The sequence below is a fragment of the Pogoniulus pusillus genome, chromosome 5 (assembly GCF_015220805.1).
Source record: "Pogoniulus pusillus isolate bPogPus1 chromosome 5, bPogPus1.pri, whole genome shotgun sequence".
Lineage (NCBI taxonomy): Eukaryota > Metazoa > Chordata > Aves > Piciformes > Lybiidae > Pogoniulus > Pogoniulus pusillus.
In genome coordinates, this window is record NC_087268.1 from 32,606,597 (window position 1) to 32,627,052 (window position 20,456).

General features: G+C 39.0%; 1 protein-coding gene across 4 annotated transcripts in view; it reads right to left on the minus strand.

Moving 5' to 3' along the window:
• ARHGEF7 (Rho guanine nucleotide exchange factor 7) overlaps window positions 1-20,456 on the minus strand; it is a 126,312-nt gene that overhangs the window by 46,190 nt on the left and 59,666 nt on the right. For all 4 annotated transcript variants that reach the window (XM_064143738.1, XM_064143736.1, XM_064143739.1 and 1 more), the window contains 3 exons: window positions 12,943-13,031; window positions 6,427-6,521; window positions 5,990-6,085 (listed from right to left, as the gene is read on the minus strand). In XM_064143738.1, coding sequence (XP_063999808.1) covers window positions 5,990-6,085; window positions 6,427-6,521; window positions 12,943-13,031 — 280 coding nt within the window. The remainder of the gene's footprint in view (window positions 1-5,989; window positions 6,086-6,426; window positions 6,522-12,942; window positions 13,032-20,456) is intronic.

A 20,456-nucleotide genomic window follows, 5' to 3' on the forward strand; every position in this document is an offset into this window, starting at 1 on the left:
GATGCACGGCTGGAGAGAACTCCAGTGAAGGTGCGGCACGTAGATGCACACATGTCTAAGAGCAGAGCTACTGAGGAACATCACCACAACCAGAAGGCAGACCAAGCTGCTAAGATTGCTCATGCTGATACCAACTCTGATCTTGACCTTGATTGGAAACACCGAGGTGAACTGTTCCTAGCTCGGTGGGCCCATGACTCATCTGGACATCAAGGCAGAGATGGAACATACCGATGGGCTCGTGATAGGTCAACTGACTTGTCCATGGACGCTATCAACCAAGTCATCCATGACTGACATTTGTTCTGCTATTAAGCAGGCTAAGCGAATCAAGCTCTTATGGTATGGTGAGAGATGGTCAAAGTACAGGTATGGTGAAGCCTGGCAGATTGACTACATCACTTTACCTCAATCTCGTTCTGGCAAGCAGTATGTGCTAACGATGGTAAAGGCCAGCACTGGATGGCTGGAAACCTATCCAGTTCCCCATGCTACTGCACGTAACACCATTGTTGGTTTGGAGAGACAGATCACATGGAGACATGGAACTCCAGAGAGAATTGAGTCAGACAATGGCACTCATTTCAAGAACAATCTTGTGAAAAACTGGGCCAAAGAGCATGGTATTGAATGGATCTATCACATACCCTACTATGCACCAGCTTCAGGGAAGATTGAACGCTACAACGGTTTGCTGAAAACCACCCTAAAAGCCATGGGGGGTGGAACTCTAAAAAACTGGGACAAACATTTAGCACAAGCTACCTGGTTGGTAAATAGTAGAGGTTCAGTAAACAGAGCAGGACCTGCACAATCAGACTTGGTCCAAACAGTAGACGGTGATAAAGTTCCTGTTGTACGTGAAAAGAATCTGTTAGGGAAAACTGTTTGGGTATTTTCTCCTTCGGGTGAAGGGAAACCTGTCCGAGGGGTGGTTTCTGCTGAAGGTCCTGGTCACACCTACTGGGTAATGCAGAATGGTGAAATCCGGTGTATTCCACAGAGAAATCTAACCTTAGCTGAGAGAGTTTAAATTCGGAGTGCATAATACAAGTTGTTAGGAGTTTTCTGTTCTAGGTAACATCGGCGCCCAACACTGAAAGAATCTACAAGAGAATCTACAGTAAGTGAGCACGAACCCAACATCACCTGGGAGTCCCTGTTCTTGTCTCATCTGTGAGGAGACAAACTGTTCTGAGCTTTTGAATCACCTACATCTGAGATAGCTGGAATGAAGTGTGAACTGAACTTGTAAATATTGTTTTAGTGTAAATATTGGTTTAGATTAGATAATTCTCAGCGATACTCTGAGCGAAGTAGACAGGGGTGGATTGTGCTAGTTTGAAGCAGGCTAGAATGTTTTGGTGAGAGAAAGTAGATAATTGGCTGTAAAAGGAAAACATTGGTGATGTCTCCTTCCCTCAGAGTCTCGCTGAAGAAGAATGTAAACATTAGATAACACTTTCCCCATTTTGTCTTCACTTTCTGGCTGGCTTGGGACTCAGCTGCAGCTCCCTAACCTCACTGCCACTAACGTTGCTTCTTAACCTCTTGGCTGAACCTCCATTCTTCCTTAAGACTGGGGTAAGGTTGAGAGGGGCAGGAGGAAGGTGAAGGGGTGGTTGAGAGCCCCTCCTGGGGACTCAGGTTTCTGGGAGGGGAGTTGTGTTTCTGTATTACCTTTTACCTTGTATTTTTCTGTCTATAACTGTATATACTGTAAATATCTGCTTGTATATTGTGCTAGCTGTAAATAAATAGCTTCATTTATATTCCCAGACTCCGTCTGAGTTAGCTGGGGTACCTTCTAAAGTGTGGGAGGGGCGGGTAACAGCTAAACCACCACACCTCCTCAGGCTTCCCAATTAGCAAAGTTACTGGAATCAGGAAGACCTTGGCAAATTTCAGAGCTACTTTTTACATAAATGGAGGCACTTATTTAGCTTACCATCAGTCTTATTTTCAAAGCTCTCCTCACCATCATACCTTTCACTAATTGTGTATTTGTCCTACCTCTTGTAGTTAATTTGCATGGTAGTTTCAGGCCATCTGAAGACACTGTGTTCAAGTTCACTTAAGGTTACTAGGATTATTTCTGCTGATACAATAACCTAAAGCAAAGGTCAATACTGGGATAGACCTTTGAGAGATTTAATTTGCATCTGCATTACAAAAAAATCACTTTAACACCGATTACTTTTGAATTATATTTCAGCAATCTCCCTCTCACATCCTAGTGTGCATCTCTTTTTGTGTCTTGTTTCTTTTGTTAGTTTGTTTGGGGCCTTTTGTCGTTTGATTAGAGGTGGGGGGTGGGGGGGTTTGGTTTTAGATCTTCAATTCATGTACCACCTCAGGAACATCCAAGAACATGTATTATCTGCCTGTACTCGAAACAGAGAACAAAACAAACACCACAATTACTGTGACTACAAGAGCAGGGACATGCAAGAAAGAGGAAAAACTCCATTAATGTCCATTACAAGGCAGAGAGGTTAAATCTACAACTAAAAGGGAGACAATGTCCTCAGTCTGATACACCAGAGATTATACTTGAACAGTCCATGAAGGATGGTTTCACCAACCAGCCTGTGCATTGTGTGTGCCCCTTACCATGAAGGGAAGCCACAGACTAACAGCTTCTATTCCCAGCTAAATCAAAGTTTGGGGTTTTTTGTTTGGTTTGGGTTTCGTTGTTTGGAGTTTTTTTGCATCAGGAGGCATCTGTTTGCTAAAAGCAAAAACCCAAAAACCAAACACCAAACCACCACCAAAAAACCCCATCCCCAGTGAACAAAAAGCAATACTCCCAGAAATCATTTAGGTTAGCCCAGAGATCACCTGACATACATTAACTTTTTTTTTTTTAAATCTGTGCCACTGGATCACAGATCTTGAAAGATCTAGAGCAATGAACCACTTTCTGTCCTCAAACTGGGGCATGGAGTCCTCTTGCTTTGGTTTACTCTTACAAATTCAACTGTTTTTTTGCAACTAAGGACTCTAGCAATGTCTCTGCCTTGTCAGCTACAGGTCTCTTCCACCCATCAAAGATGATTTGCTAGAAGTTTCTCACTCAATGCTAGCTAAGACTCATTAACATAGAATTATTTCTAAGATTATCAAGTTCAACTATCAACCTAACACCACCACAGCCATTAAACCACCTCCTAAATTACCATGTCCACATGTTTCTGGAATATGTCCAGGGATAGCAACTCCACCACCTCCCTGGACAACCTATTCCCATGCCCGACCACTCTCACCATAAAGTAGTATTTCCTAAATTCCCATCTAAGCCTCCCCTGGCAGAACTGCTACTTCCACTTGGTAAATGAAGAAGAGAATTAACAAAGGTGGAAGTAACCCTAAATGATTCTGTCCAATGGTGCCCAGCATGCAGACAAGTAGACAGGAAGTCTTCACAGGCCTGTGACAGATGGAGCAACTCAAGACCACTACAGTGATGCAACAGAGGTCAGCCTAGACAAGTTCAAAGAGACAAGCCCTCAGTAATGCACCAGGAGGGCTTCAAGGCTGCAGGCAGGGTGGATCAACACTAAAACCAAACAACTATTTCCCCCAAAATACAAAAAGCACCTACTACAGCATTGCATGTTCTAAAAAAACAAACAAACCACACAACACTATCCAACATTCAACAACACAAGGATTACACAGAATCAAGTGGTGCAGACAAGAAGAACAGCACCAGAAAGCTCCTGTCACTGAACTGCACGCCAGGATTGAAGAGAAAACCCAAATCACAAACTGACTCAGAGAGCGGTATGGAATTGGAAAAAGAAATACATACTCAACTCACACTCCCAAGAAGAGGAATTTCTCAAGCAAGGTAGGCTGACAGCATTACAACTGGCAGGTTCATCAGGATTTGGTCATTCTGACACGTTGAGCAAGGAAAAAATACCCCATCAGATGCTGTAATATGAAGTTGCCTGAATGATGGAACTATCAGCTCTCTGCCAAAAATAAAATAAAATGCTAGTTCTATTTTGAGCCCAGAAGGTACTCTAGAGTTTACACAACAGGTTCACTGGCCAACAGAACATGGCAAAATGATAAAAACCAAGGCAACAGGGTAAGCATCCTTGTAGATGATGGGAATAATGATGCATTTGATTCAGAACAGGAGGAAGCTGGACTCTCAAGTCAATACACTGTGCTGAAAATAGAACTTGGCACAACCAGTATATTTATGAAATGAAAATAACAGAAAACATTTGCAGTAACCTTTTCAGTAACCTTGGGGCATTTCTTCCTCTGCTCACCCACTAGCATCCATTATGTTCCACGTTCATTACACAGGACCATTTCACTTAGCAGGAAGAAGTAGTAAAGGACATTATGTGAAGGTGCTGTTAAGAGTTTAAATCAAGGAAGGAGTTCTGAACAAGCCTTCTGAGCTTGAAGCTACATTATCACATTCCATTAACACACAAACCAAATCAAAACAAAGTTTGTGTTAATATTGTTTAAAGGCACATACTTTTCCATTCTTGTTTTTAAGACCACTTTAATAAAACAGCTTAGAAGATGCAAGGTACTTAATATCCCTGCACTACCATTCACAGAAACAAAATTACGTAACAGAAGAATAAAACGATGAAGTGTGGTGGCAAGAAAGGAAATGAGACATTTACATAGGTGGACAAATAGTTATTCTCAGGGATTTAACCACTTAACTGATCAAATTTAATTTGCCAGAAAGAGTACCCTTCCTTCTCAAACAGTGTAGAAGAAAGACCATTTCAAGAATGTTTCCATTCCACCACTGAAAAGTCATCTGAACTACACCATTCTCCTCTCCACTCTCTTCAGTCTAGGTTGTCTAGAGGCATAAGAGAGGAAGATAAACCAGGTGGTGGGAGAACACAGAATCTAAAGTTAGCAACCAATTCAGACATGTTACTGCCTAGTAAAGGCACAGCTTATACTTTTTAAATGACAAAGCTTCCTCTTCACACTGAGCAGCTCAGATGAAGAGAGGAGGACAAGGTCAAAACAAGACACATTCACCTGATCTTAAGATCACTGATGCCAAAAAAGGTATTTTTTCCTCCAAGACATGTACTCCCTTCACTCCCAGTGAAGTACTCGCAGCAGAACTGAAACTTAGACATTGAAACTCTCAGTAGCAATTCTAATTATTGACTTGGGGAAGCACAAGTAAATTTGTATTAGCAAGTTTGCTTTAGCTCACCGTGTGGTGAGAACACTGGCAATGAAAAGGATATAACCAAGATTAAGAACAAGAGCTACACTTTCAGCAAAGTTCAAACACTCGGACATTGTTAGGACAATTCAGATGCAGTAACGTCACCTTCTTTCTTACACCTCAAGGTGCTGAGGTACAGGCTACTACTTCAGCCTAACCTATGTAAGAAGGATATGTGTCTTTATCCCCTTTTTACTGTGCCTCACCACACTTAATGTGGTACAGTACAAGCAGGAGGCTCCTTTTTTTGAATTCAGATGGCTCTTTCTGCCTATCCTGTATGCCCCTCTCAGCATATTTTGCCACCACAATTGTTCAGGACAGGAGAACTAAGCACAAGCACTCTCATACAGCATCCTTCAGCTGAGTAACTCCCTCCTCCATTGTTTCATCACAAAGGAAGCTCCCTTCAGTCTTTCTCTTACTGTAAGAGAGGACTTTAAAATCAAACCTTCAAAATAAAAAAAAGCCACTTACTCTACCACTTCCTGACTGGTATGCAACTGCACCATGCAAATTCATAAGTTGTTTTCAAACCACATCAAAATTCCTATCTCTGCAATTGCATCCTAAGGCAAATATCTACCTTGACAAGCAATCAAATCAACGAATTATCCAAATATCTAAGCATAGTTGCTACATCTGAACAATAAAGTGAGAGGGGAAAAAAATATGTCAAACACCACACATGACAAGTAAAATAATAAAACAAATTTGCCTCAGAATTTTACAGAGCCTTATCACAGTACTTACTTGGTGCACTCTTCTAAAGACTGTACAAGCATTTGCTGGAAAGAACTTATTTCTTCCAAGTTTCCCATTAAGTAAGAAGTATTTGCTGAGTTTAACCTGGAGCAAAAGTAAATAAAAATTGTTTAGGTTTGTTGTTATTAGTTGTGCTTTAATAAAACCTTCCATCAAAAAAGGCTTACTAGTTCTTTGATCAAGGACCAGACCATGTTATGCAGCAGGGAAACTGAACCAAAAAAAAAAAAAATCCCTGCCTGAAGAATTTCACATTCCACAGGAGAAAATGCACACTGACACTAAAATTAAAGTTTTGTCCATGTGCATTCTCCACAGAGCACAAGAGATCTCAAATTCAATTAGAAAAAAAAAGTAGAAAACACAAGAAAACCACCAAACAAAAAACAAACCCAAGCAAAACCCAGCAAACCAAACTCACATACTTTTCACTGGCTTGTAATGGTCTCAGGTAGTTTGAAAGCATTGTTTGTAGCTCCTTCGCGTATTCATTTTCTGTTTCTAAGATATTTTGTAGCACCTACAATAAATAACAGTTGCTGATTGGCATTTTTTAAGACACTTCAAAATGTTCAAGTCAGTACTAGTTTTGAAGTATGCTAAAACTTATTTAGGGCTAGGTTAACTTAAAAGAATGTTCCTACATTAAAAATTGAAACACCAGCAAGAGAACACTGAATACTAGAGATGTACAAAATTCGCAGGAAAAGCCACCATACACATAAGTCACCCTATGGCCACATACAAAACACAGTGGTGTCACTGCACTTCAAACTTGAAAATCCAAGAGCTACACAAGTGTTCTTCCTAAGCTAGGAGTAATCATGCCTCATGTGTACTTCAGCGGCGGGAAAGATCATCCGAGATTGGTAAAGCAAAACAGAAGTTGTAAGAGGAAAGAACAGTGTCATTTTTTCAGTCTCAATTACAAAGCAACTAATTATCCTAGCAAAATATTGACTAATATGTGCTCTTCTACCTATAAAGCCTGAACATCAGCATACTTAAAAATATCAAGTAACTGCCAACTTACCATAGCAGTATTAGTGCTACTGCATTCTTTTTAAATGGGGCTGCCTAACTTTCCAGTGGGAGTGCAGTGGCACAGTCTAGCAGAAGAAAATCACAACAGATTCTGATGCAGAGCCAAGAACTTCTAAAAATACAGCAGACACTTCAGTTTTTGGCTGAATATAAATCAAATAACTGGAACTGCCCAAATATGTACAAGAAAACATCTTACTGGTCAATCTCCTAGGAGCCTGCTGAAGATTTCCTCCAGTATACTGACATGGAGTTCCACTGTGCATGGTCATAAGCCATACCACAAACCTTCTCATTTTGCTACATGCCATATTTGTCAAGAGTACAGTAATATCTCATTTCAGCATTTATAGTAATGATTGTAATTGAGTGTGTTATTCACTGTTGTAGTCAATACTCTTTCTTAGAGAATCAAAAAAGCCATTCATTCCTAAATGCAAACCTGATGAAATAACTTTAAATAGTTCAGTGTGTCAATGAAGAATTCACTGTTCCTTTCATTGGTGTCATTGATTCTGCTTATTCCTTGAATGCTTCTATTCATTTGGAGAGATGGAGAGAGACCACTTTTGAGTTCATTCTTTTGTTGGAAATCTGAAGCCTGAAGATTTAAATGTCTCCATTCTCTGCTAAACACTATGACAGAAGAATGTCATAGGAAAAGTTATGGTTAATTAACTACAGTATAAGGTACATCATGGGCACACAAATTGTAAAAAAAAACAAAAATAAGCCACTTAGATCATGGCAGGAGCGTGTAGAAAAAAATTTCCCCTTACCATAGCACTAATTAATTCTCTTATTTTCTACATACATAGAACAAACTCAACTGTTAAAATAGAAATACAGAAATACTTTGGATCCACAAAGATCAAAACTAAATGCAGGATAATTTTTTCCAAATATGTTTTTTCCCACAAAAATCTCCCAGACCAAAACCATTATACAGGAAATTGAAAGCCAAGGACAAAAATACAAGTGTCCTGATGAAGCACTGAACAAGCAGTAAGACATTCAAAGATAGTGATCCTGAAAGGCAGCACCACAGCTCCACTTTCTCAAAGGATATCTCCATACTTGGCTTTAAACAACTGTCTGAAAAGCTTGAAATACAAACTAATTTCTTTTTTTTTTTTGCAGTACGGAGAATATAGGATTGGAGGAAAAACCTTAGAAGAACAGAAAAGCTTACAAGCCGGAATTTAGCAACCTGAAATTACTGGGAAAAGGCTACTAAATGCAACTGTAAATAAAGCTATGCCACAAAACCTATGCATAGTACTGCATACACTTACACAGTTTTACATAACTCTAGTAGTTCAGTGGTACACAGTAGTACTTCAGCTATGCATACAATTTTACACTCTTCCTGAAACTTTTTTTTACAAGAAAAGGAGAAAACAGACATACTGTTTTCATCACATACAACATTCTTTTACTTCAAATATCTTTTCAAATAATCATCTTGCCTACATAGCTTGAAAACATCTAAAAATCTCACATCCTTCCAGCTTAACTTACCTACCTCACCAAGACGCTATAAGGATTAAGTGCTGGGACTGTGCTTTGAAGCAGTAAGTAGTCAGTACTGTAACTCGGTGTCCTGGCATCAGAACACCCTCATAATCCTCATGTCCACAGCTCACCCGCATGCTCCAATAATCACCTTTCTTTCCTTTCCTGCTTTCTGCACATTCTGGCTGCTGCAAGATCCCATGAGACCTCCAAGACCTTGTTTCCACAAGTCCACCACAACATTTGCACAGATAAGACCGAGTACCGAAAGAGCAGCATTGAAGTGGCAGCTTTTGCAGTCCACAACACTGATGAATGGCAGGCACAGACAACTGAGCTCATACAGCACAAGCTCCCTCAATCACACGGCATGGAAAATTCAAGCATGCTTAACAATTCTGTCACACAAAACCCCAGCCATCTCCCTAAGGCACAAACTACCACCCAAAAATGGATTTAAAGTGACCTACAGGAAGCTGATCACCTTTAGATGAGAAGGAGAAAAGGCTATTTCACAGCTATGCCTGAGCATGATCCTGTAGCACATTCCTATTTCACAAGGGCAGTATGATACTCCACTGAAACATCGCGTTTCAGCAAGATGGTGACCAACGCCTGGTTTTCTTGGATTGTGAATATGTAAGACATTGACTCCTTGAATCAGGCCCCCAGAAGGGGCAATGCAAAGCACCACACAAGTATACCATATGTTTTCAAGAATTTTTATGACCCTCAGTAAACACAAACTTTTGACTAAACTTCAAACATGTTGCCACAAAAGCAGCGCTTATTTTTCCATCACTTCTCAAACATTTAAATGCAAACTTTGATCATCCAAATATTCATACTGTGGAGAAATTTGCCCATTTCTTTACATGCTTTTAGAAGAACAGCTTAATCTCAAGACAACTGTCTTGTTAAGGAGAGACAGCCTACTTTTATTTTGTACACAACGTTTTAAGTTTTCAAGGAATCTCAGATTAAGCTCAGTAACATCTGCTCTGTCTTCAGGGAATAACCTGCAATATTTCTGCTCACTTCTTCAGTAACACATTACTCAATTACTTCTACATGAAAAATGCTTTGTGCTTGATCACAAGTCTGGTTCATATTACACACTGCTGCAGACTTTTATAATTTCATGGAGGACAAGATCTTGTAGCACTGTGTTCTCCACTAACCTGCATTCCTGATCCAGGCAAAATATAAGCACAAGCCAAACATGCTCTGTCTTCTCAGCAACACCTAGTGCAAGATGAAGCTAACAAAGCACATGGAGACTAGAAAGTACACAATTTAATTTTTATGAAGTTCAGATGGAGCTCCATGAATCCATAAAAATAAAGACCACATTCACAAGGGGGTGAAGAACAGCGGAAAGCAGTGAAAGCAGCCTCTTTACATTAAGCACCCTTCCCTTAGTTTATGCTAGCCCTTCTCCTGGAAAGGGAGATTACCAGATCCTCTCTTGTCTGTTCCTGAACTTCCTCTTAAATGCCCTTTGATTCTGTCCTCAGTCCTATGAATGCACTCACAGGTGCTGCATGCACCTGCACAAATCCTTCCCTAGGAAAAACAGCAATAAATAATAATGATGTTTACAGGGTCTCAGCACTTACTCATGTGGTGGAAGATAGCCACAACTTAAAAATAGCAAGTACTCCCAATGTACCAGCTTCAAATCATGCATGGTTGTCAAGATGGCCTTTCACACAGACTTCACCACTCTTTCGTATCTCAAGCTATGCCCTTTCAGTTTCCAGGGGTCCAAGTTTTATTCAAACATGGGTTTTCACCTTCCTATGGGCTCATTTTTGTTACTGGTGCTGAATGATAACAATTCTAGCAAAAGGAAAACTCACCTCTGCACATTACATATTAAGACAGAAAAAACCTCAACTTGCATGTTAAACTGCTTTCAGTCAGTGACTTGCTGTTTGTCTTACTTAAATGTAAAAAAATACAAATAAAGCTAGTTATTTTATAGTTATATTGCCATCAAAAGTTCATATGTGTCAAGAAAATCTAGATGCCAGCTAGTCTATTTGAGGTTTAAACACAGCAGTAAAGTCTTAATCCCCTAAATCAAGAAGTATGCTATAAGCACAGCCTCTCACTCTAAACAAAAAGAATAACAAAGGGAGTTTAAGAAACAAGTAAGGATATTTGCCATACTGTGGAAAAACATGGAAACAAGACAACTATCCAATTCGCTACAGACAGAATTAAGAACAGCATTCTACTGCTTTAATTTACTATATATACATTGTTTTGAGCTGATCATTCTCCTCTCCTTGCAGTGTAATATATCATGAACAGTTAATAAATAGCTAGCAGTCAAAACAGTGGGAATCTTACTACATCAGTGTAGTGTACCAAGAAGTTGTACCTGAGCAAGATAAAAATAATCTAATTCCAAGAGCAGGTATGACAGTAACCAGTTCCACTTTGTGTTATCTTGTGGGTTTGGTTTTTTGTTTTTTTGTTTGTTTTTTTTTTTTTTTTTTTTGTTTTTTTTTTAAATTAAAAGCCAGCTACAGCAGCTTCTCAAAGTATAGAGCAGCCTAAGTCTCCATGATTTTGGTAATAAGTTATCCAGGAAATAATTATAAAAGCAGACTGGCCCACAGTGCTATTTTGTGATCACTTATTTAAATACAGTTTTAGGCAAATACAAACATCTACTTCCTATTACTTTCATTAATGTATACTATTACCCCCAAAATCATATAGTCACAGACTGTTAAGGGTTGAAAGGGATCTCAAAAGATCATCTAGTACAACTCTCCTGCCAGAGCAGAATCACCTACAGTAGGTCACACAGGAAGACGTCCAAGTTGGTTTTGAATGTCATGAGAGAGACTCCACAACCTCTCTGGGCAGCCTGTTCCAGTGTTCTGTCACACTCACAGTGAAAAAGTTTTTCCTTATCTAATAGTTTGCACTATGCTTAAGGTAAAACACGCAACTACAAGACCTAGTTATGACCACTCAAACTGAAGTTTTGGTTAAGCCCTAATTATTTGTTACCAACTTAAAACAACAAACAAACAAAAACATACCCAACCAAAATAATCTATGACTGGTGCTCAAAAGAGCTGCCAATTTACTTTCAGTAAAAACTCAAAATATACATCAAACTTAATTAGGAGTAGTCTCCTTTCTAGTATAGGAGACTTTCTTGGCTGCATTCACCTCAGCCTATTTGCATTGAAAAGCATAGATTTTAACATCAACACAATATTGACAACAAATTTGCTACTACAGCAACTTGTGAAATAAAAACCATAAAAACATTAAGGGAAAAAGAAAAAAAAAAGTATTTTGTTGCTGGATGTACTTCAGTGAAGTCATTCCTTCTTGTACTGCAAAGGGAGCTGTCCCTGCATAGGTACTTTCCGCTATGATACTGTGGAATACAGTAGCCAAAAACTGCAACCCACTCTTTGCCATGGAACTACAGCTACCAACAAAGGCACCAAGCAAGGCAGAAGGAAGAGCAGGAGGCAGCTTCATTTTTTTCACTCTTTGTGTAAAAGCTGTGTTCTCCCAGGTGGCTGGTGTTATTCCCACCACAACCACAAAAGATGAAAGCACAAGAGGATGCTTTATGATCCCTGCTGAAGACTGACAAATAAAAAACAATGACAGCTGCTTCAAAGAAAACAGGAAAGAAACGTGTTTTGGTTTTACACCAGCAGGGAGCAGCAGTTATAAACAGTAAGATTCTTTTTGCTTCCCAATGTATCTACAGTTAGTAAATAAAGGGTTCTCAAAATGGTTAGAACAAGTTTAAAGACAGAATTTGTTATGTTTCTGGTATGCATCTACAACAGAGGTCTGAGTACTACATTAAGAATCCCTGAGGGTGTCTTAAAGGCTAACTCTGGCTATATTGCCTTTGCTGTGAAATCTACCCATGAGGGTAACAGAGATTCTCAAAGCTAATTGAGATGATTTATAAGCATAAATACAGAATAGGAAGATTTCAGTGTGTTTTATTTCTTGTTCCACAAAAGGACAAAAGTAATCTTCATTGTTTTAATGCAGCAGAATTTCATGAATTTATACAGACTGAGAAAGAATGATTGCATATTTAGGGGACTGGGAGAAAAGTGCAACTAGCAAAGCAAGTAAATTATGCATAACGTATTACATAAACACCCATTCTTAACTTAGACTATACATTTGCATCACATTTAAGGAACTGTATGTGTGACAGTCTATTAAAACTATTCTTGTCTGCAAGAGAATACACTAACACTAGATAGTTTTGGCACTAAGGCTCTGACAAGACTGCGAGTTGTGTGTGCAGATATAGACTAGTTAAATGACATTCTACTGCATATAACAGTTCATATGGAGGAAGAAGAATCACTCACCACATTGTAATAGCTTTTGTTAATTGCAGATGTATCAAAGCCTTTAGGTGGACTCTTCAATGTACCTGATTTGGGGGAGACCGGCTTTTCTGAAACGTAAGATATTTTTGGGTCAATGGGGTGCAATTTCATTGCTCAACACTAGAGGTCAAACAAATCGCCTTAAAATACTTACTACAAGAGACAGTGGAAACAGTGCTTTGCTAATAAATGCACAACACTTGTGGTTTAAACTAATAGTAAAGAACAAAAATGTTTCATATCTTCACAATTAATGAAACAAGCCTTGATGAAGGCAAGTAGAAAAACTCATTCTTTCCCCTAGAATCATTGCCAGTTAATATAATTAGCTTTTCCAAAATTATTTTTTTCCAGAACCAAAAATCTTATCACAGACTACAACTAAGGAAAACAACAGGCATTTTTAAAGGCTGTCAAACAAAAGTAGTATTAATTTTTAATATTGATAAGCTCAATAATATTATGACCAAATGCTGAATATACCAAAGGTGGAACATTACATTTAGTTTGGTTGAAACAGAAAAATCTAAGAACTACACAAGCAGTGGAGTAACTTACCAGATGCCTATCCCAGAAAATCTTACTTCAAAGCAAATTATCATTTACTCAATTGAAAAAAAAAAAAAAAAAAAAAAAAGAGTCCATCATAATAACAAATGCAATCCTTCCCATAGTCCCATAGGGCATTTATCCCTCAATAAAGCATACTCTCCCTGAAAGGACACCATTAAGTCTGCAAAAACAAAGCAATAGTCCTTAAGAGTTATCTAGGTGCTGACTCTCAGAGTGAAGAAGCACAGGAAGCACTCCTGAAGTCTCCCATCCCACGTCTACTATCCCTCAAGTCAGTCACAGAGGAACAAAGAGGGGAGAGACAATTAAAAGCATCATGCCTCATACTGGAGAAACTGCAAGTAGAATCATAGAATCAACCAGGTTGGAAGAGACCTCCAAGACCTCCAAGATGATCCACTCCAACCTAGCACCCAGCCCTAGCCAGTCAACTAGACCATGGCACTAAGTGACTCATCCAGGTTTTTCTTGAACACCCCCAGGGACAGTGACTCCACCAACCTCCCTGGGCAGCCCATTCCAATGCCAATCACTCTCTCTGGCAAGAACTTCCTCCTAACATCCAGCCTAGACTTCCCCCAGCACAACTTGAGACTGTGTCTCTTGTTTTGTTGCTGGTTATCTGGGAGAAGAGACCAACCCCCACCTGCCTACAACCTCCCTTCAGGTAGTTGTAGACAGCAATGAGGTTATTCCTGAGCCTCCTCTTCTCCAGGCTAAACAACCCCAGCTCCCTCAGCCTCTGCTCGTAGGGTTCCAGGCCCTTCACCAGCTTTGTTGCCCTTCTCTGGACACCTTCCAGCACCTCAACATCTCTATTGAATTGAGGAGCCCAGAACTGGACACAGGACTCAAGGTGTGGCCTGACCAGTGTTGAGTACAGGGGAAGAATAACCTCCCTTGTCCTACTGGCCACACTGTTCCTGATACAGGCCAGGATAAGATAAGTAAGATTTAGTTTCTTTTCTGACCCCTCACCCTTGGCTTGCACACAACCAACTGAGAAGTTTTGTGGGACTTTTTAATCAGGACAGTATCATGGTTTTGGTTTTCTTGGGTTTTGTTGTTTTGTTTTTTAAATAAGCAGGCTTGTCTAGTATGCCCATTTCAAATAAGCATGAGTGATTTGTATGCAGCCAAAATGGCAAATTAAAAACACAAAAAAACAACCCAAAAAAACCCAACATACAACCACAAACTGTCTAACAACAAAAGCTTTTATTTTAAAAGCAAGGCTTAGTTTCAAACACATTTTAATATGGGTTTATGAATAATTTAACTCTCGTTTACCTGATATCGCAGGGTCACTAAGAATAAATTATACAAGACTCAACTACAGACCTGCCTTTCCAGAAGAAGCCCATTCAGCCAAACTAACTGGGCCATCTACATGAAATTCCCATAGTCAGTAAAACAATCAAGGAAACATCATCATGAGCAGAATAGCCCACGTGGTACTACAGCCTTTGCTGGACTGTTATCCTGGGTAATTCCGAGCTTCCTCAGGCTGCTCAGTTGCAGCCCCCTCAGATGTTGCCATCTCAGAAAAGCTGACTGCAAATGCATGCCACCCTTTTGCCTCCCGTTGCAGAAGCGTCCAGAGGGACCCAAGGCTTTAGCTAAAAGCCCTCACACAACAGCTCAGACCCCAGAAGCACTCAATTAGTATTATCTTCAAAAATATTTTCTCTGTATTGCACTGGAACTCCTCTCAAAGAAACTATTCTAAAAATTAAATGTTGTCTTTAAACTGCCAAACGTGGGCAAAGCCACTTCTTACCACATTCAGGGATTACAGACAAGTCAGATACAAGCCAACAGTACAAAAACTCTTAGCTTCAGCTGGGAACATTGATGCTCTCAGTCATCAGTCCTGCAGTACATACTCTGCAATGCAGCCAAGTCATTCCATATGACAGGACCCCTCCCTAGAACAACAGCATAAACCTAAGCAAATCTGTCATTACTGCATAAAAGAAACACCTGCAGTTATGCCATAGGTATGGCTACTCCTATATTTATATATAATGCTCTGACCTGTGAGACAATTTATTTCTTTTTAGTTTGTAGAAACTTAGCAATTTGCTTTCATTCTCTGTGGATGCTCTTGACTTATCCTACAATTTATAGTGACTTTCAGGTTCACTAAATATCTAGAAGTTTATTATTCATCTGTTGAAAAGCACAGAAGAAGAGAACTGAGTAATTTAAGGAACAGTGTAAATAAACATCTATTACTTATTTTTATCATGAAGTTGTCTAACTCCTGTTAATATGGAGAAAGTTGGCTGGTCATAGAAGTATTTCTCTTCCTGCTACTTTGTTATCTTAAAGGGTGTGAAAATAGATCTCTTCCCTAACTTGTTCTTACACTGAGCTACTGAAGTGGGAGATGTTCTGCTGAAATAAATAGCCATCTAAGTTACCAGTTGATTCAATTACCCAGAGAGACACCAAGTCAGACTCAAGAACAGGATAAAAAGCATAATCATACATTCAAATCATTTTGCCTGGCCCGAACTGCCTAAATCAACATCCAGCTTTCAAAATGCAGAATCTGTTTCCATTGAAGAAACACGGAATTAGAAAGGAAGAGAAAGAAACAATACTCTTGCAATTAGCTGGTTGCACAATGCATTATACAGAAGAAAATGTAAGAAATCACTTCCTTAGCATAAACAAGATAAGCACTTTTTATCATCCTTCATGATAAAACTCTGTTTTTGCAAACATAAAGCATATTTCACTCAGTATTTCAAGCAGGTGTCAATCTCATTCAACATACAAGGAATCTTAGAGCAGTAGGGGTTAGAAGAGACCTCTGGAAATCAAGTCCAACCCCCACTGCCATATTCACTTTCATACAATCTACTTCACAAAGCACTTCCAAATATATTTTACTAAAGCATTTCAAACTTACATGCTGATGTTGGGGCAGCAGTATTTCTGCGATTACTGGGCTATGGTATGTAACTTAGATGCAAAGACCTGATTCAGGTTACTTTATCCCACACTATGGGAGGAAAGATGTGCCAATCAGGACACAAAAAGCTAGAGAGCTTCTATTACAGTTTGTTTCCCCTCACATCCCCTTCTTTCTTTTCTAAGATAAAGTGTATCTGTCCTTCCTTCATACACCACAGGGTGGAACAGCAGATACTCTACTCTTCTACTATACTACATCCTTTTCCTATACAATCTTTCCCCCTAACATCCAGCCAGAACCACCACCAACAGCAATTTTCACTGAGCCTGATACTAACATAACTTGTAAGAAACCATATCAAAATTGAAACTAGGACAACACCACATGGATTTGTGTCAAGAATTTATATAAGTTTATGGCATATGAAATGTTATTTTCCAAAGCTGTATTCCCCTCTGTGTCATCTGATACTATTTAAAAGGATTACTTTCAGTAAAACCCAGCAAAGGACCACATGATTTCTTCCAAAATCTAACATCTGAAGGCAGCCACACAAGCGTACCTCACTCTGGCTGACCACTTCTTTTTATGTCATGAAGGACCTCTCTAAACTCCACATCTCCAAGTCTCTCTACTGTGCAAGACTTCATCTCTCCTTGCTCCATTTTACATAAGGAAAAAATCTTAATAACACCGCACTGTCAAATATCCAAGAAGTTTATACAGTATAAATCTTTCACCTTCTCTCATGTGTAACAGTACAGCAAGATAAAAATAATTTCAAAGTACTTCCTGACTAGCAATCAAAAGAACATGAAAAAAGGAGACAAAATGCTACAGTGTTTAGAAAGGGAAATTAAAATGAGCACAGGAGTGGGGGAGAGAGAAACAGACTACCTTTTTAGTCCTTACAATATAGGTACCTGTAAAGAAACTACTATTCCATTGTCAAATTTCTGCAAGTTTGATTTTAAGTAGCGCAAACTTCAGACAAATCTCATTCTCTCCCCAGGCTGGGACAGTGGGAGTGGAAAGAATAAGCATACTGAAGAGCAAAGCAAGAACTATTCTCCATCTCGACTGAATTTATTTCCTCAGAAATAGAGAGTCATTGCCCAGCCTAAGAATAAATGCTGTGCTTAATCTTGATAGCTGTCCTGCAACCATTCATAGCTCGTCACACACATGAGCATTCTGTGCTAACACTACTCATTCTGGCACAGCTAAGCAGACAGGCACACCTTCACAACGTTGTAGCTACTCCAAGATTATGTATATTTGCACAAGCAGAGTATGTTACATAATATATAGCTCAATTTTCTTATGACATCTTTCAGAAAGCAATGTGGATCAAGACAGTTCCCATTACTAAGCAACTCATTCCTCATTTCCTTGAATATCTAACTCCACAGCAACCGTATAAGCTAAGATTACAAATATACAGTTGTCTGACATGAGGGGATTTTAATTTAGAATGAAAATCCATTTATCTAAACATCTCATGACTGTGAATTCTGTGAGAATTTAAACAAAAACACACAAAGAACTTGCTTCTCCTGTTACCCAGTTTGGCAATCAATAGCCATCAGTCTGCTGGATCTTATTTAACGAAACCCACCATTTCCCAAGAGCTCTCCTAATGACCATCAGCAAAAATTTAGTAAGTCATGTTGCCTGGACAGAATTTCTAACTAGTTGCAGTATTTTCAGCCACATTTGAGAAAAGAGCAGAATCATACTGTTCATGTCAGAACTTTTTACAGAGTGTTTTGAAAACTGTTGCTATATTCAAAATGTGTCATTCACGAAGAAACTTCAATCAAGAGCAAATACTTCAACAATCCTATCCTGATATTAAAAAACCCACACACAACAAGAAGCAATTCATTGTAATGCTTACAAAAAAACATATTTGGGTATGCTGAACTTGCATCACAGCAAGCTCTGCTAACTTCTTTTAAAATACACTGGGGGCCAGCATGAGGGCACTTTTGTGTCTCAACAACATGCTTGAAACATGAAGGTACTTAAAATATTTCTCAGTTACAGAATTCTTGAAGTGAGATATATATAGTTGCCAGAAAATCAAGAAAAATAGACAGAGTAAGATTATCAACTGAAGAAATGTCAAATGATTCAGTGAAGGCTAGCAAAAAGTAACAGAGTGCTACAGTGACTATCAGCTCATACATCATCTGCTGGTGTGGCCAGTTCTTTACTATGAAGATAGTGGAAAAGGATGCTGAGAGGTGATGGAAGCCCCATCCCTGGAGACATTCAAGGTCAGCCTTGATAGGGCTAACTTGATCTAGTTAAAGATATCCCTGTCTAGGGCAGCACAATTGGACTAGGTGACACTTAAAGGCCCTTTCCCCTATACGATATTTATCTGCCCTCTCTGATGAACTGCATTGTTCTTGACACAAGGACAGCAGAATAAAGGTAATCCAACCTTAGGCAAAATGTTTTGATGTAGAAGGGAAAAGAATTATAGAAAACACCTTCTCTAACATCTTCAACAATACCCAAAGTAGAAACCAGTTCAAAACAGAAACATTCATAACAAATTTTATAAAAAACAATCCAAAAGATGACATGCACAAACACGAGACCAGCAAAGTGAGAGCAATTCATTTCAAGTAAAAACAATTCAGGAAACTTAAAATAAAATATTTGCACTAGTGACAGCATATGGGAAAAAAGGCTCACAATAACAAGTCTTAAAAAAAAAAAAAATCAGGTAGATCCAAAGGGAAAAACAGGAGAAAGAGATGCAAATTGACATAAATACCACAAAACCTCACAGTGACATCAAAGATATGAAAAGAAGCAAAAGTTAACTAGAAAAAGTGAGGTCACCAGTTAAAATATAACATGAAGATAAGGGTAGTGGAAACAAAACATCCCATAGCATATATGAAGCAAAAAAAGCTGTCTGCAGCTCAGAAGGGAGTTATTAACAGACATTGAGAACTTCTTCATCTGCCATACTTCCATCCTCATTATAGAAAGGTTATATAGAAATTCAGACAACTCAAACACACTTACAAATGCATAAAAGCCATGCTGAAAATAGCATTTCCATCAATTAAACAGCACCTACTGTGCTGATTTGGAAGTAAATTGAACTAGCTACATCCATGTTCAAAACCGTATAAGACATGAAGTCCTATGAAGTACTGGGAAATGTTAAACAGTAAGTCTTTAAAAAACAACAGAGAGAAGTAGAGTACAGGTCAGTCATTAACTCTGTAACTATTTTCCATGCATTTGCTGACTTAAGCAAGGAACTCAACCCCCTGAGAGAGCAGAGCACAGGCACAGTTTCCCTTCCACAGAAGCAACTGTGCATCCAATAGCGCACTTCAAGAATGCAAGCCTTGCAAAAGCCAAAAGGAGTAAGCCCTTGTATCACAGGGAACATGCCTATACAGCAGAAGAGCTTAGAAGAAAACTTTTCTGATGGCAAGAAGTGAAAGTTACTTCAGCCACAAATGGAGAGCATTTTATCTCAGCCTTCAGGAATTAGACAGGGTTGCAAGGACGATACTAACCTTGGCCCACATCTTGTTGGGACCAACTCCCTGTTTAGGAGAGTATGATATTAACCAAGTGAAGTACTGTTCAGAAGTATCAACCCCCTTAATTTCAGACGCTGACAACTTCTAGTTCTCCTGTGTTCACTATTGAAAGCTACTTCCATTCTGAAGCCAAACAGCTGACCCAGGTTCCAGTCTCTCGCATAAGAAGAGACCTAAACTCAAAATTTAAATATCATCTCTGTAGCAGTACTTACAACTAATGACAGGACAAGAGAGTGCCATAATGCCTGAAAAAGTCTGCTACAGCACTACAGATAAGAAAAAAAGACTTTGGAAACTACTTTTCAGGATATTGCATCCCAAAGATATCTGAAGAACATGAAAGCTGAGTCTTACATTCTGACTATGTCTAAGAGGATCTTGTCAAAAATGACAATGAAGTTACAGTTCTA